The 23,579-nt window shown below is 33.7% G+C and overlaps 1 protein-coding gene across 1 annotated transcript; it reads left to right on the top strand.

Moving 5' to 3' along the window:
* The first annotated feature begins 19,964 nt into the window (after positions 1–19,964).
* LOC120080553 (acid phosphatase 1-like) lies at positions 19,965–23,370 on the top strand. The gene is made up of 3 exons (XM_039035250.1): positions 19,965–20,344; positions 22,798–23,007; positions 23,193–23,370. The coding sequence occupies exons 1-3, from the start codon at positions 19,965–19,967 to the stop codon at positions 23,368–23,370; spliced, it is 768 nt and encodes a 255-aa protein (XP_038891178.1).
* Positions 23,371–23,579: the final 209 nt, after the last annotated feature.

The raw sequence follows: 23,579 nt of genomic DNA, 5'->3' as shown, positions 1-23,579 counted from the left end.
TAAATAACTATATGTTATATCATATATAACATATAACCTATGATTTACCATTGTATCATATACGATATAACTTATAGTTTAATTATCTCATCAATGGTATTTAATATAAATCCCATTTATATTAAATTCAATTATATGAATCCAATTCATATAATTAATATTTGAATAATATTCAAATATTTATTTTCTCTCAACTAAACTTATATTATAATGTATCAAATACATTATTGTAATTATATCATATATAATTAAATTAAATTAATTATGTCACTTATAATTAATTCCATCATTTAACTTGAACAATTCAAATTAGTCCAAAATTGTTTCTCATTAAATCTCTGTTGAGCTACAGAGGGGATCGATGGACCTGTAGATTGAAACTTCAATTATATTTGAATGATTAATTAAACTATTCAACATCCATTAACTGTCAGACACTCCACTAAAGATCAACAGCTGCACTCTTCGCATTACAAATATATTTTTGTGTCCTTTGGATATAATCAGTCAACAGTGCGATAACCCGTCACAAATTGCTCGTAAGTATAGCTAGGCCACAATTACCGTTTTGCCCCTGTAGTTACATCTAACTTCTTAAGTACCACTGATCCCTCTAATGAACAATAAGTCACAGTTCAACTATGATCAAATCCCTCTCTGACCAAGAGAAAGTGTGGTGCCACATTGTTCAAGCCCTAAAATCAGCCCTTAAGGGAGCAATTTATCTACTTACCCTGACATTAGGGATGGAGTGAATTCCGTCTTGTGTAGCTATGTTCTCAGCTCCTCAATCAGACAAATCCCCATAATTGCAAGTTTATTGAGACGGGGATCTTGCCACTCTCACCCATACAAATCAAAGGACCGCCTTCATAGGTAAAAGTTCACAACTCATTCAAGATTCAAGTCATGTCACCTATAATCATCCTAGTGAAATGTAAGTCTCTAATATGAACAATGTTATATAATAAAACTAGTCATTTTTGGTTTGGTCTTACATAAACTACTTTGCATAGAACACCCATGCTCACATGTCACCACATGAATGATCAGGATTAGATCATTTGTAGCACTTTACAATAATTGTAACACCTACAAAACGGGTCGTATTCGTACTGTCACTGGGATAAGGTAATCAGCCTTATCCATCTACTACCGACCATTTAGGTTATCACTTAAATATGATTCATCTGTATGTCTCTACATACATGTTTAAGCTACAAATGATAACCTTAGATGTTAGTTTATTGATTTGTTGGTTTAATCCTACTAAATATCAAATAAAACACCTAACATTTTATTCAATAAATGAATTGTTTGTACATTACAATTACAAACTATAGAACCCAACGAGATTTAGGGCATCAACCCCAACATTAGGAACTTCTTGAGCCAAACTGCTTCCTTTGTTGCTTCATAAGCAGCTACATACTCAGCTTCTATAGTGGAATCTACAATACATCCTTGCTTCACAGTACAGCTCCCCTATTCAGGATAAACACTGATTTTGACGTGGATTTCTTAGAATCCTTGTTAGTTTGGAAATCAAATTTGGTGTATCCTGTAAGGATCAAATTCTTTTCTTTATAGACCAGCTTATAGTACTTTGTTCTCCTAAGATACTTGAGGATATTCTTAACCACCGTTCAGTGGTCTAACCCTGGATTGGACTAACTATTCCCACTGCATAACAAATATCTGTCCTAGTACAGAGCATAGTATACATTACGCTGCCCACAGCTGAGGCATAGGGAATTAATAGCTCTAAAAAAAAGCTATTATTCCTAGCTTAATTTGGGCTTGTTATTGGATTTTAAGTGTTTATTGTGTTATTTTGTAGGTACCAAGCAATCAAGAGGTAGACCAAGTATTTTGAGTTGAATAGGGTTAATTTAAAGCAAATTGGAGTCGATTTGAGCATCCGGGTTTCAAAGGAGAAAAAAATACCGAAATTCCCCTGTTTCAGCGTCGCAATGCAATAACCCATGCCTTGGTTCAATGCTCATTTGATGCTAGAAGGAAGGACGTGGGTATGCAGGATAGTATTGCAACGCTTCGATTGAAGTAGCGCTTCCCATGGCCACTGCGCGTGCATTTTCTTTGGCCCAAACAAAGGGTAGCATTGTAATGTTGTTCCTAGCGTTACAACGCTACGATTTATCCTATAAATATCCCTCTTTGTCTTTAGGTCAAAGAATGCTTAATATGGGGGCTGAATTGATAGAGACTGAGGTTAATCTTCAATCTTTTCTTTTCCCTTCAAATTTTAGTATCTTTAGGTTAGTTTTTTCTTTTAATTTTGGGTTGTAATCAATGGATTAGATGTTTATCTCAGATTTATCTTTGTATTAAGAGGTAATTTCTATCTAATTTCTTTGAGCAAGAGCCCTATGTTTAATGTCTTGAGAATTCTATAATTGAATTTGATGTTCTTTAATTCTATGCTTTTCTTTGAATCTTAGTGGAAGCTGATCTGCATTTGTGTGTTGGACTGACGACCCTATCATAATTACATGTCTCCGCTAGTTAATTTCAAGCTCAGACGTTTCCTTGTGTTCGTCAATGCTTGAATCTACCCCCGTAGCAAAAGAGTACATGTGAATGCTTAGATTTATAGGCTGACCTTGACTTTTGGTATAGCATATTTAATCTAGATTTGAAGAATAAATTGGTTAATTGAAAAAGACATTTCCTAACATTTAATCAACACGATTCAATCCTCATTCTTAATGCATATGATGTTTAATTCTATATGATCACTAAGAACCTAGTAGAATTAAGAGCATATAGTTTAATTAGGGCATGGTCTCCGATCTTAATTAATAATTAGGACGCTTGATTGATTTTGATTTAATTGACTGTCGGCCTTTGTAGAGATTAATTAAGTCGAATCGATTTAGTAGTCGTGCATGCATTGAAGGAAATATTTATTTAATTATTGGTTTCCATGATAGAAATTGTATAGAAAACTCTCTCTTGCTCTAGAAATTAGACAGACTCTTATCCTAGATTATATTTACTCTTTTATTTTAATTTCTCGTATTTGTCTCTTCCACACCAAAACCCCCATTTACCGCTCTAGTTAGAAAGTGGCTTAATGAAACAAATCGCGCTTCCCTGCAGATTGACTCGGACTTACCACTATTGCTACATTTTAGTAGTTATAGGAGTTGTTCGGTATTTTAAAATTTTTCTTTTGCTTTGTAGTCCTTCTTGGGAATTAAACGATACCGAAAAGTTGTTTGAATAAAATGGCATCGTTGCCAGGGAAGCCATTTTGTTTCATTAGTTAAATTTCTAGTTAGAGCATTCTTTCACTTTTTATTTGTTTTCGATTCTGTGTCAGTATTTTAAGTATGAGCAGATATCATCAACAAAGACAGAGAGGATCGAGTGGAGCTTCTCGGCCTAGTGACAAGGTTTGTAACCTTTAAAGTCAACTTGCTGAGTTAACTTCTTTGGTTAGTCAGTTGGTTGCAAGTAAACCGTAGCAGGTGCAAGCATGTAGTATTGATCACCCAGAGCAAGCATGTCCAAACCTACAATAGAGCCTTGTGCCACGAGACTACTCCATGGGAGAGTATCCTGCTTATATGGATGACGATTTTCATCGGCCTAGATGGGTGGAGTCTTATGGCTATAGAAACCTAAGATGGGACCAGTGCCACTAGATCCGCACCTTGGGACATCCGACATGTCGATTAAAGCTCACACATCCGACTTAGGTACGTCACTAGAAGGAGATTTGCGACCTCCAATAGGAGAGATTTAGTTTTCAGACTGAGGTTGGAGCTAATTTTCAAAGTTTGAGAGACTCAGTCACTGAAACTTCTGATTTAGTTGAAAGAGGATGTGAATCCCTGCTAGACACATCTTATGACAATACTGAGGCATGCAGCGATGAGGTAACCTATGTCGACACCGGGGATGAATTGGAAGATAGCACGCCATTGAAGGATCTCATTTTACAGAGAACCTATGAGCAAAAATGGATCGTCAAATTCCATTTCGATTGAAAACAAACATTTACAAAAAAAACATACAGATTATACATCTTAACTAAAAATTACAACATAATTTCTAACAAGAAACAAAGTTCAAATGATTATACCTTTGAAGAACTCTTCTTCACGAAAATCCTCGATTTGTCACGAACACTTCGAACAAAAATGAACTTCTCGAACAACAACCAAACTCGAACCAAAAGGAAAGTAAGATACTACCACTTGGTTTTCTTAGTATTCTTAGGGTGAGAATCCAGGAGTGGTAGACTTTGGCTATTCTAGTTAGGAGGGAGGTTGAGATTTGGGAGGAGGAAGATGATTAAGGAAGAACTATCGTATAGTAAGATGCCTTAATCGTGTAGAGTAAAGAGACTATCGTGTAGGCTCTCAATCTATTGTATAGATCTTTTTGTTTATCGTGTATCTACACTATGGAGAAATAAAATCTTAATTTATTTATCCCAATAGCCACAAAGCCACTTAACCTCCCACTAAGGTGGTTAGAGAGAAGGGGACTAATTATCCATATAATTAATAATGTAAATAAATATGATAACCAACTTATCATATTATATTTATAATCTATAGTTTTAATATTGCATCATATGTAGTATAAACTATAGTTCTTTTTCTCTATTTTATGACATTTAATATAAATCATATTGATATTAAGTTTAAAAACTATGAATCTTATTCATAGAAAATATATTTGAATCACATTCAAATGTTTATTCCTCCAATTAAACTATAATGTATCAAATACATTATGTCAATTATATCATATATAATTGAATCAATTATTTATAGTTAAATTCCCTCTTATTAATTTAAACAATTCAAATTAACACAAAAATTGATTCTCAATTAAATCCTTTTGAGCTAGTAAGGGGACCTTATGGACCTGTAGCTTGAAGCTCCAGTGGTACATGAATAATTAATTAAACTCTTTAATTACACCATCTACCTTCCATTAACTGTCAGGCACTCCACTAAACACCGACAGTTTCACTTTTCGCACTACTAATATATTTATGTATCCATTGGATATAACCAATCAACAGTACGAGGACCCTTCACAAATTGCTCATAAATACAGCTGGACCAAATTATCGTTTTATGTAGTCACCTCTAACTCCTTAAGTACCAACGGTCCATCTAATGAACAATAGATCATGGTTCTACTATGACTAAACCCCTTTCGGGCCAAGAGAAGGTGTGGCACCACATTGTTCAAGACCCGAAATCAGCCCTTAAGGGAGCAATTTATCCACCTACCCATGCTTCGGGGAAAGAGTGAATTCCATCTTGTGTAGCTGTGTTTCATGCTCCCCAATCAAACGAATCCCTAAAATGGTAGGCATGTTGAGTTGGTGATCTGGCCACTCTCGCCTATATAAATCAAAGGACCGCCCTTCATAGACAGGAGTTCACAACTCACTCAGGATTAAGTCATATTACCTATGGTCATCCTAGTGAAATGAAAGTCTTTATTATGAATGGCGTTATATAATGAGACGAAACATCTCGGGGTCCGATCCTATAAAAACTCCTTTGTATAGAATATCCCCTCTCGCATGTCTAATACATTAATGTTCAGGATCAGATCATTTGTAGAACTTTACAACATTTGTAACATCTACACAACGGGCCATACTCGTAGTGTCACTAGGGTAAGGTACCCAGGCTTATCCATATACTGCAGACCATTTAGGTTATCACTTAAACATGATCCTTTTGTATGTCTCCATATACATGTATAAGTTACAACAATAACCTTGGATGTTAGTTCATTTGTTTGTGGTTAATGCAACTAAAATATCATATATTTCATAGAAAACATGAATAAAATATCAAATATTATTAAATCACTTACAAGTTTGTTCATACAAAGTTTACAAACTATAGAACCCTACGAGATTTAGGGCATCAATCCCATCAACCATTTCAAGATCCAGTTTGTGAAGAATATGAAGAATCTGAGCCTAAAACTATTGATTTCCAGGTGATGAGTTAGAGGTTGAAAAACCTCGCCCTGTTCTGCCATCTTGTATATCGTATATTTTTTTAGTCTTGTTCTTCTTGCTCTCTAGAGTCTATTTAGTCATTTCCTTATTTCAATCTTTTGGGCCATTTAAGTCTTTTGATTCTTCTTTTTACTTTTTTCAAAAAACAATAAAAAAAATCCAAATTCGACCTGTCTGGTTCTCTTCAAAAGATGAAAACCCTTATAGCCTTGCCAGGCCATATCGATTCATCCAAGAAAGGACCAGGGAAATACGAGAATTTCTTTGAGCCTTGATAGGGGACAGGTCACGTCGAGCAACTGACGTTAAAAATTTACACATTTAGAGATAGCCAGGTGAAAATTTTCTTTTAATTGATATTTTCTAATTTTTAGTTTTTTTTAGGATAGTTTTTAAAATTAGTTTTAAAGTTTAGATTTAGTTTGATTTATTTTTCATTTAATTAGGGTCAGATTTAGTTTAGTTTTAATTTCTATGTTTTTTTTAAAAAAATTAATTAGGGCGCAACGTTGAGGCAGAACTACGTTAAAACGCAGTTTTACAGCGAGAAAGTTTTAACTTTTCATCTTCTTCTTTGATTTTCAGCACTCCTCTCCTAACTTCTTCCCTTTCCTTCGTGTTTCTTCACCCAAATCACAAATTCCCTTCCGATTTTCCTTGGGATTCACCTATTCCTCGAGTTTTCTTCACTATTTCTCCTTCAATCTGTGGGTTTCATACCCAAATTGTATCCTAGGGCTTTTTCTTAAGCGATTTTTGGGATTTCTTCATTGGAGGTAAATTTTTCGTTTTTATCATGTATTTGTTTCATAAATTTACTAAATATGTTGAAGATCTCTTGGATTATATGGATTTTGTACTTAAATTGAATAGTGTTAAAGATTTGCTTGATGAATTATTTGTTGAAATTGGAATAAATTATTTTGATTTTTCTGTATCCAAGTGGAATTGAACTGTATTGTTGTATATTTTTTTTTGGGTTAGGTCGATTTTGAAGATTTGGTTGATTTTTCCTAGTTAAACCCAATTTTTGTGAACTTCTCATCTTTATATCCATCATGGGTCCTAGAAGAGGAAGTAGGAAAAAGGGGGCCAACACTAGTCGGGGAGGGCGTGATCCTGAACTAGCTTTCGAGCACCCTAGATTTAGTTCACAAGGGGCTCTAGATAGATATCACTGTGTTGTTTCCTTTAAGAACATAGTCCCTAAGAGAGCTTTAGCCTTAGAGGCTGATTTCTATCCTCATATCTCTGCTGAGATACAGCGAAGAGGATGGGAAACCTTGGCTAACCGTTCAGGCGAGGCAATTGTACCCATACTTAGGGAGTTTTATGCCAACATTTCCAAGAATAGGGATTTCTCATTAGTTAGGGGCATTAGAGTTCCCTTTTCATCCATTCGCATCAATGAAGTCTTCATATTGACAGACTTTAATGATGAGTATAGTAGATTCTGCTCCCAACAGTTCCATGAGCAAGAGGTTATTGAGACTTTGTGTGGACCTAGAGTTGAGTGGGCTAGGTCAGAGATGGTTCAGGTAGGTTTAGGGGAACGGATATGTCCATCTCTGGCCAAATCTGGTATGCTTTTGTATGTTCCAGATTGATGCCAATGCTATGCCTTACTGACATCATCAAGAACTGAGCCAAACTTCAACTGTTTAGTTTAGGGTATGTCCATTAATGCGGGACGGGTCATTAGGACCTCGATCTGCTGATGTGGACGTTGCTCCACCACTGATAGCTTAGGGCACCCTAGCTTAATTATTGAGCTGTGCTAGAGTTTCGAAGTAGAGATCCCTGATGATGAAGAGAGGATGGGGCTTAAGGAACCCATCTGCAGGTTGTCAATAGTTGTCTTCAGTGGGTGTGGAGTTGATCTAGAGGACGAAGATGCGAGGATAACGAGGATATTCCCGCAGAAGTGAAGCTTCCCCATGCTGATCCTCAGGATCAATATGATGTGCCAGTAGTAGAAGAGTCTCTTGGGGAGCAGGCTTCGAGAATGTCCACTAAGGCCCTTCTAGTGGTTACCGAGTCCCTGAAGGTGTGTCAGAAAACTGTTTGCCAGCGAGGCATATGAAAAGGATGGTAAACTACATTTGTGAGTAGAACGGTCTTTACTATGCTAGCATCGATTTTCAGAGCGAGCTTTAGAGGGAATCAGACTCATCCGACTCCTATTGAGGCTGGTTTTCTTTCTTGTGCCCTCGGCAGTATTGTTCTTTTCCTTTCCTTATTTTCTTTATTTTCCTTAGTTTTTATTATTTTTGTACTTTGTAGTTTTTTTCTTTAGTATTTTCTAACTTCTTTTTTGTTTTGTAGGTTTCTTTTGCTTTTGTTTTTTTTAGCGACGACCTAAAAGAGAAGAGCATCTTTCTGTGAGGCGAGCCCTACTACTTCCACCATGTCACACGCGATTATGTTTTTAGGGGTGGTTTTCTATGAAGGAAATTAGACATAAGGATTTCCATGAGCAGCGAAATGATCATTCCAAATTCCATTCGATATTGAAAATATACAATTACAGTCCAAGAAATGGAAACTAACAAATCATGCACAATACGAAATTACAACATGCTTACAAATGAGATCAAGGGATACAATATACATACCTTTGAAGACTCATGCTTCAAACTCGCTCAATCATAAACGCTCATTCAGTCTCCAAGACAACAATACATGAATGCTCGAACATAATGACTGCAACACAACACGATCAACAGCAACCACCACACGAACAATGCAAGCACACAACGAATGACCTCCAAAACCTCACACTCAGTCGAGTTGAGTGAGAACACCACCACAATGGTTACCTTGGTATTCCTGGTGTGAGAATCCAGAAGTGTGGGCTCTGTATGGACTTGGTTAGAGGACGAGATTGGAGGAACAAAAATCGTGTAGACAATTGAGTAAGTGGAAGATGAGAAGTGTCTATCGTATAGACGGATGCTCAATCGTGTAGAAGAAGGCAACCTATCGTATAGATAATACCTTGCAATTGTTTAGCTATGATCAGCTGAGTGAACTATCATATAGTTACACTCCACGATCGTTTAGTCTCTATTAGCTATTGTTTAGTGAAACGATTTCACTTGATAGTAATTTCCGTGAGTTCTTTTCCAAAAGTAGCAACTCCTCTAAATTTAGGAAAATATTTTTTCTTTTATCTCACGGTTACCATAAAACCACCAATAACCTCCCACTTGATTGGTTATTAAAGAAAAAAAAGACAATTATCCAATAATTAATATTATTATAAATATTTATGATAACCAACTTACCATATTATATTTATAAAATATAGTTTTAATATTTCATCTCATGAAACATATAAACCATAGTTCTTTTTCTATTTTCTGGTACTTAATGTAAATCATATTTACATTAATCCTCCACTTGATGTATCTCATACATCATACCAATGATATCATATATAATTGAATTCCCTTTTGTCAATTTGAACATTTCAAATCAACCACAAGAACTGATTCTCAACTTGAATCCATTGAGCTACCAAGGTGACCTTATGAACCTGTAGCTTGAAGCTCTAATGGTACGTGAATAATTGACTAAACTCTTTAGTCATGGGATCCACCATCCGTTAACTATTGAGCACTCCACTAATGACCGACAACTGCACTCTCCTTACTACAGATATATTTTGTGTCCATATCAACCAATCAACATTGCAATAACCCTTCAAAAATCACTCGTAAGTACAACTGAGCCAATTAACCGTTATGCCCCTATAGTTATATCTAACACCTTAAGTACCACTGATCCCTCTAATGAACATAAGTCATAGTTCTACTATGACTGAGTCCTCTCTTCCAAAGAGAAGCTGTGGCCACTATGTTTAACACCCGACATCAACCTTTAAGGGAGCAATCTATCTACTTACCCCTGTTTCGGGGAAGGAGTGAATTCCATCTTGTGTAACTGAGTTCCCAGCTCCCAAATTAGAAAAATCCCCAAAAAGGTAAGCTTGTTAAGTTGGCAATCTGATCACTCTCCCCCATTCTAATCAAAGAACCACCCTCAAAGGCAGGAGTTCCCAAAACACTCGGATTAAGGTCATGTCACCTATGGTCGTTTAGGTGAGATGTAAGTCTTAAATATCAACGGCGTTATATAAAGAGATTATTCATCTTGTGGTTTGGTCTTATACAAACTCTTTGTATAGGACACTCCCGCTCGCATGTCTCCACATCAATGGTCAAGATCTACCATCTGTAGTAGTTCACAACAGTTGTAAACCTCTACAAAGCAGACCATATCCATAGTGTCACCAAGATCAGGTATCCCTCTTGAATCCTTATAGTACAGACCTTTTTAGGTTATCACTTAAGGCATGATCCACTTGTATATCTCATATACATGTTTAAGTTTACATACAATAACCACGGAGCTTTGTTTATTGGATATGAATAAATGCAAAATAAAATAACTTTTATATTATTCATAACAATGTGTATAGTTTACAAACTACGAGACTCTGGGGGATTTAGGACACCAATCCCACATACTGTTCCCTTGTATCTTTTTCATTTTTGAGCTATACTTGTGATACATTGGGGGCAATGTATTATTTTAAGTTGGGGGTGTGGTACTTGTTGGGTAGTTTTATCTTAGCTTGGGGTCCTTGAGTGTTATGCTTAGACTATGCTTTCTGTGCTTTGATTGTTTTGTTGCTCTGTTGTTATAATGATGGTTTATGACACACTATTTCTATAATAAAATTTGAATGAAAGAACGATAGGAAAGCATGATCATGATTTTTAGCCCAATTTTTTTTAAAAAAAATTCTTTTCTCCCATGCATCTTTTAAGTCATTGTTTTGCGAAATTAAAGTCTTGCATGCTTAGAATTAGGTTATCTGATTTGTATTTCTGTTGTCACCTCAAAAGGTCCACCATTGACTTAGGAGTAATCTTACTTGTTTTAGAGCAAAACTAGATAGACAAAATGGATAAAATAGGGTCTATTGTGTATTTAAAAAAAAAAAAAAAGAAAAGAAAACGAAAGAAAAGCAAATTAGTTGCAATTCTGAAAAAAAAAAAAGAGAAGCAATTAAAAAAATATATATAAAAAATGAGGCACTAGCTAACTTGCCTGCAAAAAAATAGTGTGTGTGTGTGTGCATGAATAAAGGTGAAAAGAGCTACCTCCACCGTGTCTAGTTAAGGCCCTGCGAGAAAAGAGTGGATAGGTTCCCGACAGTAGAGTGTGAAAGCTAGCCCTCTAGGTAAAATAAATGCCCTTTATGTCTTGTGTGTGTGTGTTTAGGCACCCTTATCTTAGTGTTGCTCTCTTTTTTAAAAGTTTTGTATGCCCAAGGTCGATAATCGATCCAAAGTAGAGGAAAACGAGATGAGAACCTTATAAAACTTTTCTGGGCTGTGCAAGCTTAATTAGAAAAATCTAGGCTCACTCATGCATGAATTGATTAAGAATCATTCTTAAAATTGTGCTTCATTGATTGATTGCAATTGAATTTCGTTCTTGATTGCAATCTTTATTCTAATAGACTGTTGAAACTGAGTAGCAATTTTGTAACTAAAGCTAACATATCTTTGTTTGTCTTTTATTATATTTGATTAAGTGCTTCTACCTTGATTGGGACGAGCAAAAATTACGTTGGGTTGTTTGATAACTCTAAAAAAGGGCTATTATTCCTAGCTTAATTCGGGATTGTTATTGGATTTTAAGTGTTATTGTGTTATTTTGTAGGTACAAGCAATCAAGAGGTAGAACCAAGTATTTTGAGCTGAACGGGATTAAGTTGAAGTAAATTGGAGTCGATTTGAGCATCCGGGCTTCCAAGGAGCAAAAAAACCAAAATGCTCTTACTTCAGCTTCGCAAGGCTCAACCCATGCCTTGGTCCAACGCTTGCCAAACACTAGAAGGCAAAACGTGGGTGTGCAGGGGCAGCGTTGCAACCCAACACCAAGTACATACAAGAACTTTTTAGATACTTTTAGACTATTTTAGACCCTTATAGAGCATTCTAGAGTATGTACACGTGAATTGATGTTGGGACCATCTAGCACGGTTTAGGGCCTGTTGGATTCATCTAGGTTGTTCTGGCACTGTCTCAGGCCTGCTAGAGGCTTTCAGAGGCTTGTGGGGTTGTTTAGCCTTCCAGACACATCTGAGGCACGCACGAAGGGTGCTGGCACTGTCCAATACCTTCTAAGACCATCTAGATTTATCTCGGCCATGAGCGAGCAGTTTGGCCTTGTCTCAAGTCTTCTAGAAGCTGCTAGCGTTTTCTAGAGTGTTCATGAGTCGTGTGGCATCATCTTGAAGAGTTTGAGTCTGAGGCGTGTGCGTCTATTGCTCGCGCGCTGGGTCGCTCACCTAGGGGTTGTGTGTTGGGATTGGTGTCCTAATTCTCTCGGATTCTCGTTGTTTTGTAAAGATACACATTATTTAATGAATAAAATAAGTTTTATTTAATTCTGACATTTACTCATATCCAATAAACAACCCGCTTTGTAGAGGTTTGCAAGTGTTGTAAACTACTACATATGGTAGATCTTGACCATTCATGTGGAGACGTGCGAGCGGGGGTGTCCTATATAAAGGGTTTGTATAAGACCTAGACCACGAGATGACTAGACTCTCTATATAATGCTGTTGATACTAGAGACTTGTATCTCACCTAAACAACTATTGGTGACATGACCTTAATCCTGAGTGTTTTGGAAACTTCTGTCTTTAAGGGCGGTCTTTTGATTAGTATGGGTGAGAGTGGCTAGATTGCCAACTCAACATGCCTACCTTTTTGGGGACTTGTCTGATCTGGGAGCTGGGAACTCAATCCAAAAGATGAAATTCACTTCTTTCCTGAAGCAGAGATAAGTAGAGAGATTGCTCCCTAAGGGCTGATTCCGGGACTTGAACATAGTGGCCACAACTTCTCTTTGGAAGAGAAGACTTAGTCATAGTAGAACTATGACTTATGTTCATTAGAGGGATCAATGGTACTTAAAGAGACAGATGTAACTACAAGGGCATAACGATTATTGGCCCAGCTGTATTTATGAGCGATCTGTGAAGGGTTGTCGCACTGCTGATTGGTTAAGATGGACACAAAATATATCCGTGGTAAGGAGAGTTCAACTGTCAGTCTTTAGTGAAGTGCTGACAGTTAACGGATGGTGGATTCCGTGACTAAAGAATTTAATCAGTTATTCACGTACTGTTGGAGCTTCGAGCTACAGGTGCATAAGGTCCCCTTGGTAGCTCAATGGATTCAGTTCATGATCAGTTATTGGTGTTGATTTGAAATGTTCAAATTGACAATATATGATATAATCCGTATGATGTATGAGATACATCTAGTGGAGGATTGATGTAAATTAGATTTACATTAAGTACCATGGGATAGAAAAAGAAATATTGTTTATATATTTCATGAGATGAAATATTAAGACTATAGGTTATAAATATAGTATGATAAGTTGGTTATCATTTATATTTATAAATATTAATTATTGGATAATTAATACTTTTTCTTTAATAACCAATTGAGTGGGTGGTTATTGGATTTTCATGGCAACCGTGAGATAAAAGGAAAATGATTTTCCTAATTTTAGTAACTGTTGAAAAGATTTTCATAAAAAGTTTTTGAGATTTCTCTCGGCAAAAAAGATCTCACAGTAGTCGTTTAATAAATAAGATTTACTAAACGACAGCTTGGGCGAGCTAAATGATCATGCAGTGGCGAGCTAAATGATCGTACAGTATTTACTAAACGATCGCATAAATTTTGCTAGATGATCGCTTACCCAAAGTAAACGATCGTGTAGTGTATGTAGGCGATAGACTGAGCTAAATGATCGCATAGCTTTCGCTAGACGATCGCGTAACTTTAGCTAAACGATTGGGTATCGACCTATACGATAGGTCTCTGTCATCTCCCACTTTCCCAGTCATGTACACGATCGATATTTCCTCCTTTGTTTGCCTCATACCAAGTCCGAACAGAGCCCACCCTCTAGATTCTCACATTGAGAATACCTAGCCTTGTTGGTGGTGTTATACTCAACTCGACACCGTTGAGGTGCTATGGAGGTCGTTCGTGCTGTTGTTGAGGAGTTTATGGCCGAGGCGATCGTTGAGGACAAGCACAAAGTGTTCGTGCTGTGTTGCGGTCGTATAGATCGAGCGTTCGAGGTTGCTGTTATTCGAGCGGTCGTGTGCAAAGGAGTTTAAATGTTTGTAGAGTTTTCTCTTTGTTCATTTGATTTTTCGTGCTATAATTTCTATGTTAATTGTATAACCACATGTTTTGTAGACGACTGTAATATGTGATGGTCATTCATGATTTTGATTTGGAATAATCTTATTTCCGTTGCTCATGGAAATCTCGAGTCTGATTTCGTACACTGTGCACGCGTAGGCATACGCATGCTCGGGTGTGCGCGTGTGGGTTCCCACACGTTGGGCTTTCGGCCATGTGCCTTTGCGATGTGCACGCACACTTGGTCGCGCACGGCTATGTGCCTTGCCTTACGTACATGTTTGAAGATGGTCGTGCCCATGGACACTCGATGGGGCCCTCGTCTGGGCATTCGTTTAGTCGTGTGCCTGTATTGGCATGGCTTTGTGTGCTTGTGATTGGGCAAGCGGGCGTGTTCGGCATCCATGATCAAGTTGCCCTTGGGATAGGGACGTATGCATTGGCCTTGTGTGGCGACTTGGGGATGCCTTCCAATGAGTCTTGGCTCCTCCTTGGCTGTGCTAAAGGAGTCTTAGACCATGTATTGGCACAATTTAAAGGATCATTTTTGTAGGGCGTGACACTAAGCCTAGAAGAAAGCTAAAGAGAGTCGAGTTTGGTTAAGTGATTTAGGCTGAAATCGTCCATATTCATAACGATAGGCCTTTAATAAGACAATGAGAATTTGAATGGTACATTAGTTGCAGTAATAATTGTGTAACCACTCAAATAATTAACTCCGTGGTTTCAAGGATTAAAGATATCCTTTATGACTCTCTACAACGATTACATTTTACTACTTTACAAAAACGACCGAGACCCTCGGTCGAAGGTAGCCCTAAATACCCTGCTATTTTTCTATTGTCTAGTAACTCAAAAGCACAAGACTGATTTGAACGCCAGAGTTTGTGTGGCTAGAACCCACACCGGTGTTCAATAGTTTTTGTCTTCCAGGCACTCGAATGAATTTCTCTCGAAAAGACAAATTCACGGTTGATCCATTTTTTGGCATCAACATATTTGATAGTTATTAAATTAACTTATGGTTTCAACGTTCAAATCCAATTGAGGATTACACGTGTAAGATGTTTGTTATTGGCACCCTATTTTTTTTAAAAAATGTTACCAAGTATCATTTCAAGTTATTTTTTTAAACAACTATATCTGGCTCAAATTTTAGATGAAATTTGATGAAATAAAAAGTTTAAAAGTAAAAATGAGTATGCATAATAAAATTAAATGGTAAGTCTTACTTTTCTCTTAAATGTTGAGTTGAGTTGATATTTTTTACCAACTCCATGTTCGACAAGAAAATTTAAATATTGGTGGGGTTGAGTTGGTTATTTTACCATCTCACCCCAACTCACCCTAGCTCTCCCAATTTTCTCTTCCTCTAATGTTTTTAATGGTTCCACCCATCGGTCTCCGTTGGCAATTACCGCTACCATACTCCGACAACATACTCCGATGACCACCTTCGGATGGCCAACTCCGATGGCCAACTCTAAGCTCCGGCAACTACTTCCAACGACACTCCAACAACCAATTCCGACAACCACTTTGGTACAAAATAACTTCGAGTTCCACATACGCACGACCAACTTCGACGAAGAACTCTGAGCTCCACCAACTACCTCTGATGATAACTCTAGCGACTAACTCCAACTACTACTTTCGCACAAGCAACTTCGGCGGCATACTCCAATTACCACCTTCGAGTGCCCAACTTCAACAACTACTGATAAAAATTAACGGTGGGTTTAATTATCCACAATTTTATCACTCTCACTCTCACTCAGTTTTCCACACGTTTTCATTACTCTCACAACTCGTTCAATTACTTTGTCATTTCTTTCTCTCTCATGCATCTCTTCTCATTTACTCTCATTCTCTCATCTTTTGCCTTCTTCACCTTTCTGGTTCATCTTTCTCATTTTCTCTCTTCTTTCTCTGTCTGGCTCGTATGGATGTTGTTTTCCTTTCTTTCTCAACTCCTCCTTTTTCTTTTTTGATATTCTTTCTATGGTTGTTCTTTTAGATGTAATTATTCTTCTTCTATTTCATTTTTTATATAGATCTAAAAAATATTACATATGATGTCCTATTATTGTTTCACTAAATAAAAATTCAAATATATGTTTTAAACAACCTATCGCTTGATGTTTTCAAATATTATATAATTCTAATGAAATAGTTAAATTTAATTATAGCTCAAGTTTTTTTTTTTAAAAAAAATAGTTTGTACACTGATGTAACATAATAGTAGAAAAATAGACATCAATATTTCTAAAATCATTTCATCAATTTTAGAAAAAGGTAAATCCATATTCTACAAATTGGTCAAAAAAGACTATCTAATAATTGGTTTTATGATTTAAATTGTAGGATTTTTGTTTTTTTAAGACTAACATTTAAGTGTTACCCCTTCTATCTAAAACAATATCAATAATTTCATTTGATGATACTAATTATTTCAGTTCCTTTTAATTTTTACGGCTATCAGTGATTAAGTTGGATTTTTGATTGGAATAATCAGTTCTATTTGAGTGTTTAAGAAATTGAATTCAAATTGTGTTTTGTACCTGAATGTTTTGTAGAGAATTTATTATGTTTTGAGAATGGAAAAGAATTCAAAGTTTATCTTAGAAAAGTTAAGAAAATAGGTATAATTAAAAATTAAAATAAAAAATAGAAAAACAAAAGAAAAACAATCAATTTCATTTACAAAAAACAGTACCAAATACCCAACTCAACTCAACTCAACTTAGCTCCAAACACAGACAATAATTACCAACTCAACCCAACTCTACACTCTAAACACAGATAATGTAACTCTCCAGATAATTTAACTTTCTAAATAATAATTACCAACTCAACTCTTTGCTTTTATCTCATGCCAAACGTCCCTTATCCCGTTGATAAAAAATATAGGTAAAAAATTAAATAAAACGATTGTGCTAATCTATGTGAGGTGGAAACTCTCTCCTAGTGCGATTTTGACACGTGTGTAATTTATAAAAATAATTTTCTTGGAGTTAACTTGGATGATTAATTAATATTTGTTTCTAATGTAAATTGCTCTAAATTAACATTGAGTTGATACAAATCAAAATATTTGAGGATTGAATCATTAGCCCTATATATAACTAAAAAAAGAATTTGTTTTGGTCTCTTGAATGACTTTTAAATTTTATGTTTTATAAATAAATTTGTTAATTAGATTATATTTTATTTCACTATGAAGTATTCATCCGAAAATATTAAAATTCAAAACGACAAGGGGTTATTCGATAACTAGTGGATTTTTTATTTTTTAAATAAGAATATTTTTGGTACCAAATTGAGTTTTCTTTTTTCCAATTTTAAAACCGATTCTAAAATTGTTGGTTTTTTTTTTTTTTTTAAAAAAACATGTTTTTTGGTACCAAATTGAGTTTTCTTTTTTCCAATTTTAAAACCGATTCTAAAATTGTTGGTTTTTTTTTTTTTTTTTTAAAAAAAAACATGTGGTTTTCATAGAAGAAAAAACAAATGTTAGAATTTTAAAAACGTGATATCATCTGTCAGATCTTTATTAGAATCAATGATGAATTTCATACCTCAAAATTAATCCCTCTTTCGTTGCATAACCATGCATAGTCTCGAAAAACAAATACTCTTGTAGTACCACATTCCTTTTGTTCACATGATAAATTTATTTTTATAGTTGCTAGTAGACTTTACACTAATGTCAATGATTTCACTCTGTTCTTGAAATTATGTTGATGTGTTACCGTCTCGTAATAAATGAAGCGAGTATGATTTTTTTTCTCCATATTTCCATGGTTTAGTAAAACTTCCATGTATAATATAAAAGCTTGAATTATTGAATTTGAATAAAAACTAAATTATTATTTTTATTATAATAAAAATATATTTTAATCGACAAAAAGATATGATAAGCTTTTACACGACTTTTCAATTTATGTAAAGAGACAACCTAAGCTGTGGACTTTTGCCGCGTGTTGTTGACATACTCCAATTAGTTAAAATATTATAATTTAAAAAAATATATATTAAAATGATTGAATTTTTTATACTCAAATTTAGTTTTTTTAGTACCACAATGAATTTCCGACCTATAGGGATGTAGTTCACATTGGCACACTCAAATTTAGTTGAACTTAAGGACAAAAATATCATGTTAATATATATTCTTCAAGCTACCTTCTTCAAGACAAAATAAAAGAAATATGTAATAGCTAAAAGGTTAAATTTAACATTCTGTTTAACTTTATTTAGTTCTAGAATTTTGAAAATGTTTAATATGCTATCAAATTGAGTTGTTTTCCAATGTAAAAAAATAATCAAAATATTTATAAATATAGCAAAATTTCACTATCTATCTGCAATAGACTACTATCTATGTCTATTTATCATGATAAACAAAGATTAGTCTATCGCGATCTATCGTAGTCTAACATAGATAGACTGTTATATTTTACTATTATTTATAAATATTTTCAGCAATTTTATCATTTAAAATAATTTTTCTTTTTATTTTGGTATTTAATATATCTATAACAAATTTGATTTTTTAACAATCAATTTAAGGTTTGTCTAATGAAACTCTAAGACCATGTTTAGTAATCATTTGGTTTTTTGTTTTTATTTTTGAAAATTAAAACTATTCTATCCACATTTCTTAAAATAATTTGCATCTTTCTTAAGCATAATGGTTGAATTCTTAGCCAATTTTTAATAACAAAAGTAACTTTTTGAAAGCTATTTTTTTAGTTCTTAAAATTTGGCTTGATTTTTTAAACTATTGGTGAAAAGAGATAACAAAGGAAGAAAAATTAGAAGTAAAAGTAATGTTCATAGGCTTCATTTTCAAAAACAAAAACAAAAAGCAAATTGGTTACTAAACGGAGCCTAAACTTTTAATTTTGTGTTTATTATTCAATTCACAAATTTTTAGATTTTGGCTTAGGTCATGGTTAGTAACCATTTGACTTTTGGCTTTTAGTTTTTTCAAATTAAGCTTATAAACATTCCTTCTACCTCTAAATTTCTAGATTTGTTACCTACTTTTAACCAATATTTTAAAAATCAAGCCAAAATTTGAAAACTTAAAAAAAAAAAATTTTTAATTTCTTTCTTTTTGAAATTTGGCTAAGAATTTAACTATTTTACTTTAAAAAGATATAAATCTTTCTAAAAGAATTGTGAGAAAATATACATAATTTTTTAAAAATAAAAAATATAAAATGACATAATTATCGAATGAGGTCTTATGAACTTTATTTGTAATATCGAAAATTTAGTGAACAAATAGTCACAACTTAAATATTCAGATATTAAATTTGTAATTGAACCCTAGTAAAAATTATTATCTTTTTACAATCTTAACATATATAATTCAACTTGATGTTCGAACTAACAAATTTTAACGAAACCAAAGTGAGGTTCAATAATTGACATGATCTTCATTGTTCATTCATAAAAGTTGGAGGTTCGATCACTCATCTATTGTTGTACTACAAAACAATTATTGATAAGGAAACTATCCAAAATATCTTATAACCCAAACATTTTTATCACGTGTGAAATATCTTTGGATGGTTTTCTGTGGCTAAAACAGACAAAGTTGATGGAAACTGAAAGTAGTATTATAAATCCACCGTCTTCCTTCAACAAGGCTCCTCATCAATTTTTCTGCCATGGCTTCTCTGACCTCAATTCTATCTCTTCTTCTTCTTGTTCTCACTGCCACCGTCTCGTCCAGCGAAGTCATCAGAATGTATCCAAAACAACACATCGTCGGGTCAGACGATGATCCGAAATGCGAGAGTTGGAAGTACTCCGTCGAAGTCAATGACGCCGGATCATGGAATTCTATTCCCCGGCCATGCATTGAGTTTGTCAAGGACTATTTCCACAGCGGCCGCTATCTTTCTAATTCTAGGTCCGCCGCGGCTTTCTCGTTGAAATTCGCCAGATCAGTCAAGGTTAATGAGGGTGATGGAAAGGATGCTTGGATTTTCGGTGTCGATGAGACATTACTTTCAAATTTGCCCTATTATAAAGATAATGATTTTGGGTAAGTTCGGACTCTCCTTTAAAAAATGTTAATTTGAACATAATTTCAGTAGTTAAATCAATGTTAATGTTTAAATTTTTCACTCACTAGAAACAACCAAATTAATTTAAAGAACTATTTGGCCCACAATTTCTTAAATTCATGTAAATAACTTCAATAATAAACACTATTAAAATTTGCATATTTATCGAATAAATTTATTTTTTCAATTTGTCTATTTTTCATATTTATCTAGAAATTTCATTTTTCATTCTATCTCTATTTTTCATATTTTTCGACTAACTCTATCTTCTCTTCTTAATTTACCCTTCACAGAATCACAATTATCAAAAAAAACTTTATCTTATAACTATATACTCTTCACAGAAGTGGCCATACATGCATAAGGCCTGTTTGGTAATTTAACCCTTTATTATTATTTTTAAATCATATAAAAAGGGTGGTTGGTGGTGGCCACTTGCACAATTTTATATTAATATTTTAAAAGATATAAATTTAAATAATATTTATATATATACACACTAAAGAATAAAAGATAGAAATTGAAATAATATTTTAAATCTCGTTTCTCTGGATCATCATAGCGTACTTCCACATATCCAACTTCACTCTGTGGACCTCGTGACCAAAGATCTCAGTGATTATGGAAAGCAAAGCTATGTCGTATTTTCTTTGAAGTAGAGTGAGACCTCTATTTCAAGAGGGTTTTTGAGTCTTTCAAGATATTGCGTGATATAGAAAGCACCGTACCCGAAAGGATACAAAAATATCTGAAGGAGCATGGGCGGGAGAGATATTAATTAATGAAATTCATAGGGATTGCGATTGCACTTCCCTACGCTAAGCTTCCTCTCCTTGTGCGGAGCTTCCCTTCTTTCGCTAACTCGCTGTTCGTGCCAGCAGCAACTAGAGCATCCCGTCTGAAGGCCGAAGGCGTATCTCGAAAGAAATGTATTCATAAAAACTTTAGTTTGATTGGGTAAACCATGATGTTTCAAACTTTCACTCACTAGAAATAACAAAATTAATTTATCGGTTGATTGGTTAGAGGGTTTTCTACCGAGAATTGATACAGACATAAAATCATTGTTTGTTTAAGAGTTTTCAATACTTTAACTGAGAATCTTATTCTCATTTCCCACATTGTATTCTCATTCCCTATATATAAGGGTTTTTCGTTTCTTTCCAAAATTATAGATTCTCCTCTTTCCCTTCTCCATCTGTTTTTTATTTTATATTATAATTTTATTTTGAGTAGAGTTAATTACTTAATTAATTAATATTATTTAAAAAAAATATAAATATTTATTTTAATAAATCAATGATAATCTATTAAAATATTTACTTAACTTATTTTTACAATAAAAATTTAAATAAATGCAATTACTTTTTGTCATAAATAATTAATTAGCTAACAATATCTTAAATATATTTAATTAATAAAATAGGATTACTTAAATTTTGTTAGTAAAAAAAAATTATTTCAATAGTAATAATTGACTACTTTCTTTTTAATTAAGCAATTATTTATTGAGACTAATTTTAGTTTAATCTTTCATTATAAACCTATAATACTTTTTAGTATTCTTTATCAATATTCTTTATCAACCAATCACATTTTAATCTCATTTTTCACTTTTTCTATATATTGTTTATTTAAAATATATTTTCTTATATTATTTAATTAAAATAAAATTTATAATGTTTAACTCACCTAATTATAAAAATATTAAGAATTAGATTATATTTAATATAACATTTATTTAATATATTAATTGATTAATTTTAATTATAAAATTACTCAATTTTCAAATATTTACAATTAAATTATTGTTGATTCTTAATTAATTAACTTTTATCAATATATTGAATGATATTTATTTTTTAATTAATTAATCTATTACAACTATATAAGATTGTCATACTTAATTTTATAAATTAAATGCAAACATTATTTTTATTCATAAAATTCTGATGAAATTTCTCATATACAATCAAATACAGTCATTTTGATTCCTAGACATCTTCCAAACATCCTTTATTCATAGACATCTATAAACCCTTAAACCACACAACTCAGGGGTTTGGTAGGTAATTGTTTCTTTATTTCTTTTTCTAAGAAAAATACTTGAATATATTTGAGTTATACTCATTTGTGTGTAGTACATTCAACCATCCAAACTATAGTTTGTGACGTGGTAGTAAACTTTTCATTCTCTTTTTTAAAAAGATATATTTATTGATTGTGTAATTGGAAGGAGATGCATAAAGATAAGTGCATTTTAAGATGCATGTATCCATTGTACTTTAAATCATATAAAAAATGATATTTGTCTTTTTTAAAAAAAAAAAAAATTAATTATTTATATAAAAACTATTTAAAAAAAAAAAAGAAGAAATGAAAAACAAAATTAAAATATTTTATATCTTTTGAGATCATGAAATTGTTATAGGTCGAAACCATACAATGCTACTTCATCGGACGAGTGGGTGTATAAGGGCGTGGCTCCTGCTTTACCAGCAAGTTTGACAGTATACAATAGGGTCAAAAAGCTTGGATTCAAGATTTTTATTATAACTGGGCGAAGTGAATCTCAAAGAGTTGTCACGGAACGAAACCTCATTGATGCAGGCTATTCTGGCTGGGAGAAGCTTATCTTGAGGTTTTGCTCAAAAATACTTTATTAACATCTTCATTATTCTTCGAATGGGCACTTAATTTTGCGTGTTGGTGTAATGTGTCTCTGTTTCATATTCAAACCAACATCTTCATACCAGATCAATATATGTTAGAATTTAACTTGAATGTTGTTTATTTTTTGACAAAAATAATATATCATGAAATTAGGGGATCTGATGATGAAGGAAAGAAAGCTACTGTGTATAAATCAGAGCAAAGAGCTGAATTAGTGAAACAAGGTTACACAATCCAAGGAAACTCTGGAGATCAATGGAGTGATTTGATAGGATTTGTTCTTGCAAAACGATCGTTTAAGCTTCCAAATCCAATGTACTATGTTGCTTAGACCTCAAAGCCCCTTTGCTTCTGGGCAGTCCTAACCCATGGTCTATTCTACATCATTATCAATAACTTGTCTCCTTTAGGGAGTATGTACTGTTTTCAATTCTTCCGTTAATGTTTTTCAAATCTTTTAATCAAATTTCTACTCAGTAATAATGTTACTATTACTAACATTGTGTAAGAAAATGGGACACACTTGTCTGGTGAATTATT

This window comes from Benincasa hispida, chromosome 6 (genome assembly GCF_009727055.1).
Source record: "Benincasa hispida cultivar B227 chromosome 6, ASM972705v1, whole genome shotgun sequence".
NCBI classification, from domain to species: domain Eukaryota; kingdom Viridiplantae; phylum Streptophyta; class Magnoliopsida; order Cucurbitales; family Cucurbitaceae; genus Benincasa; species Benincasa hispida.
This window is presented reverse-complemented; position numbering and strand designations above follow the sequence as displayed.

Coding starts and splice junctions, on each gene's coding strand:
- LOC120080553 (XM_039035250.1), top strand. CDS start 19,965: ATGGCTTCTCTGACCTCAATTCTATCTCTTCTTCTTCTTGTTCTCACT. Junction 20,345..22,797: donor TATAAAGATAATGATTTTGG/GTAAGTTCGGAC, acceptor AAATTGTTATAG/GTCGAAACCATACAATGCTA. Junction 23,008..23,192: donor TGGGAGAAGCTTATCTTGAG/GTTTTGCTCAAA, acceptor TCATGAAATTAG/GGGATCTGATGATGAAGGAA.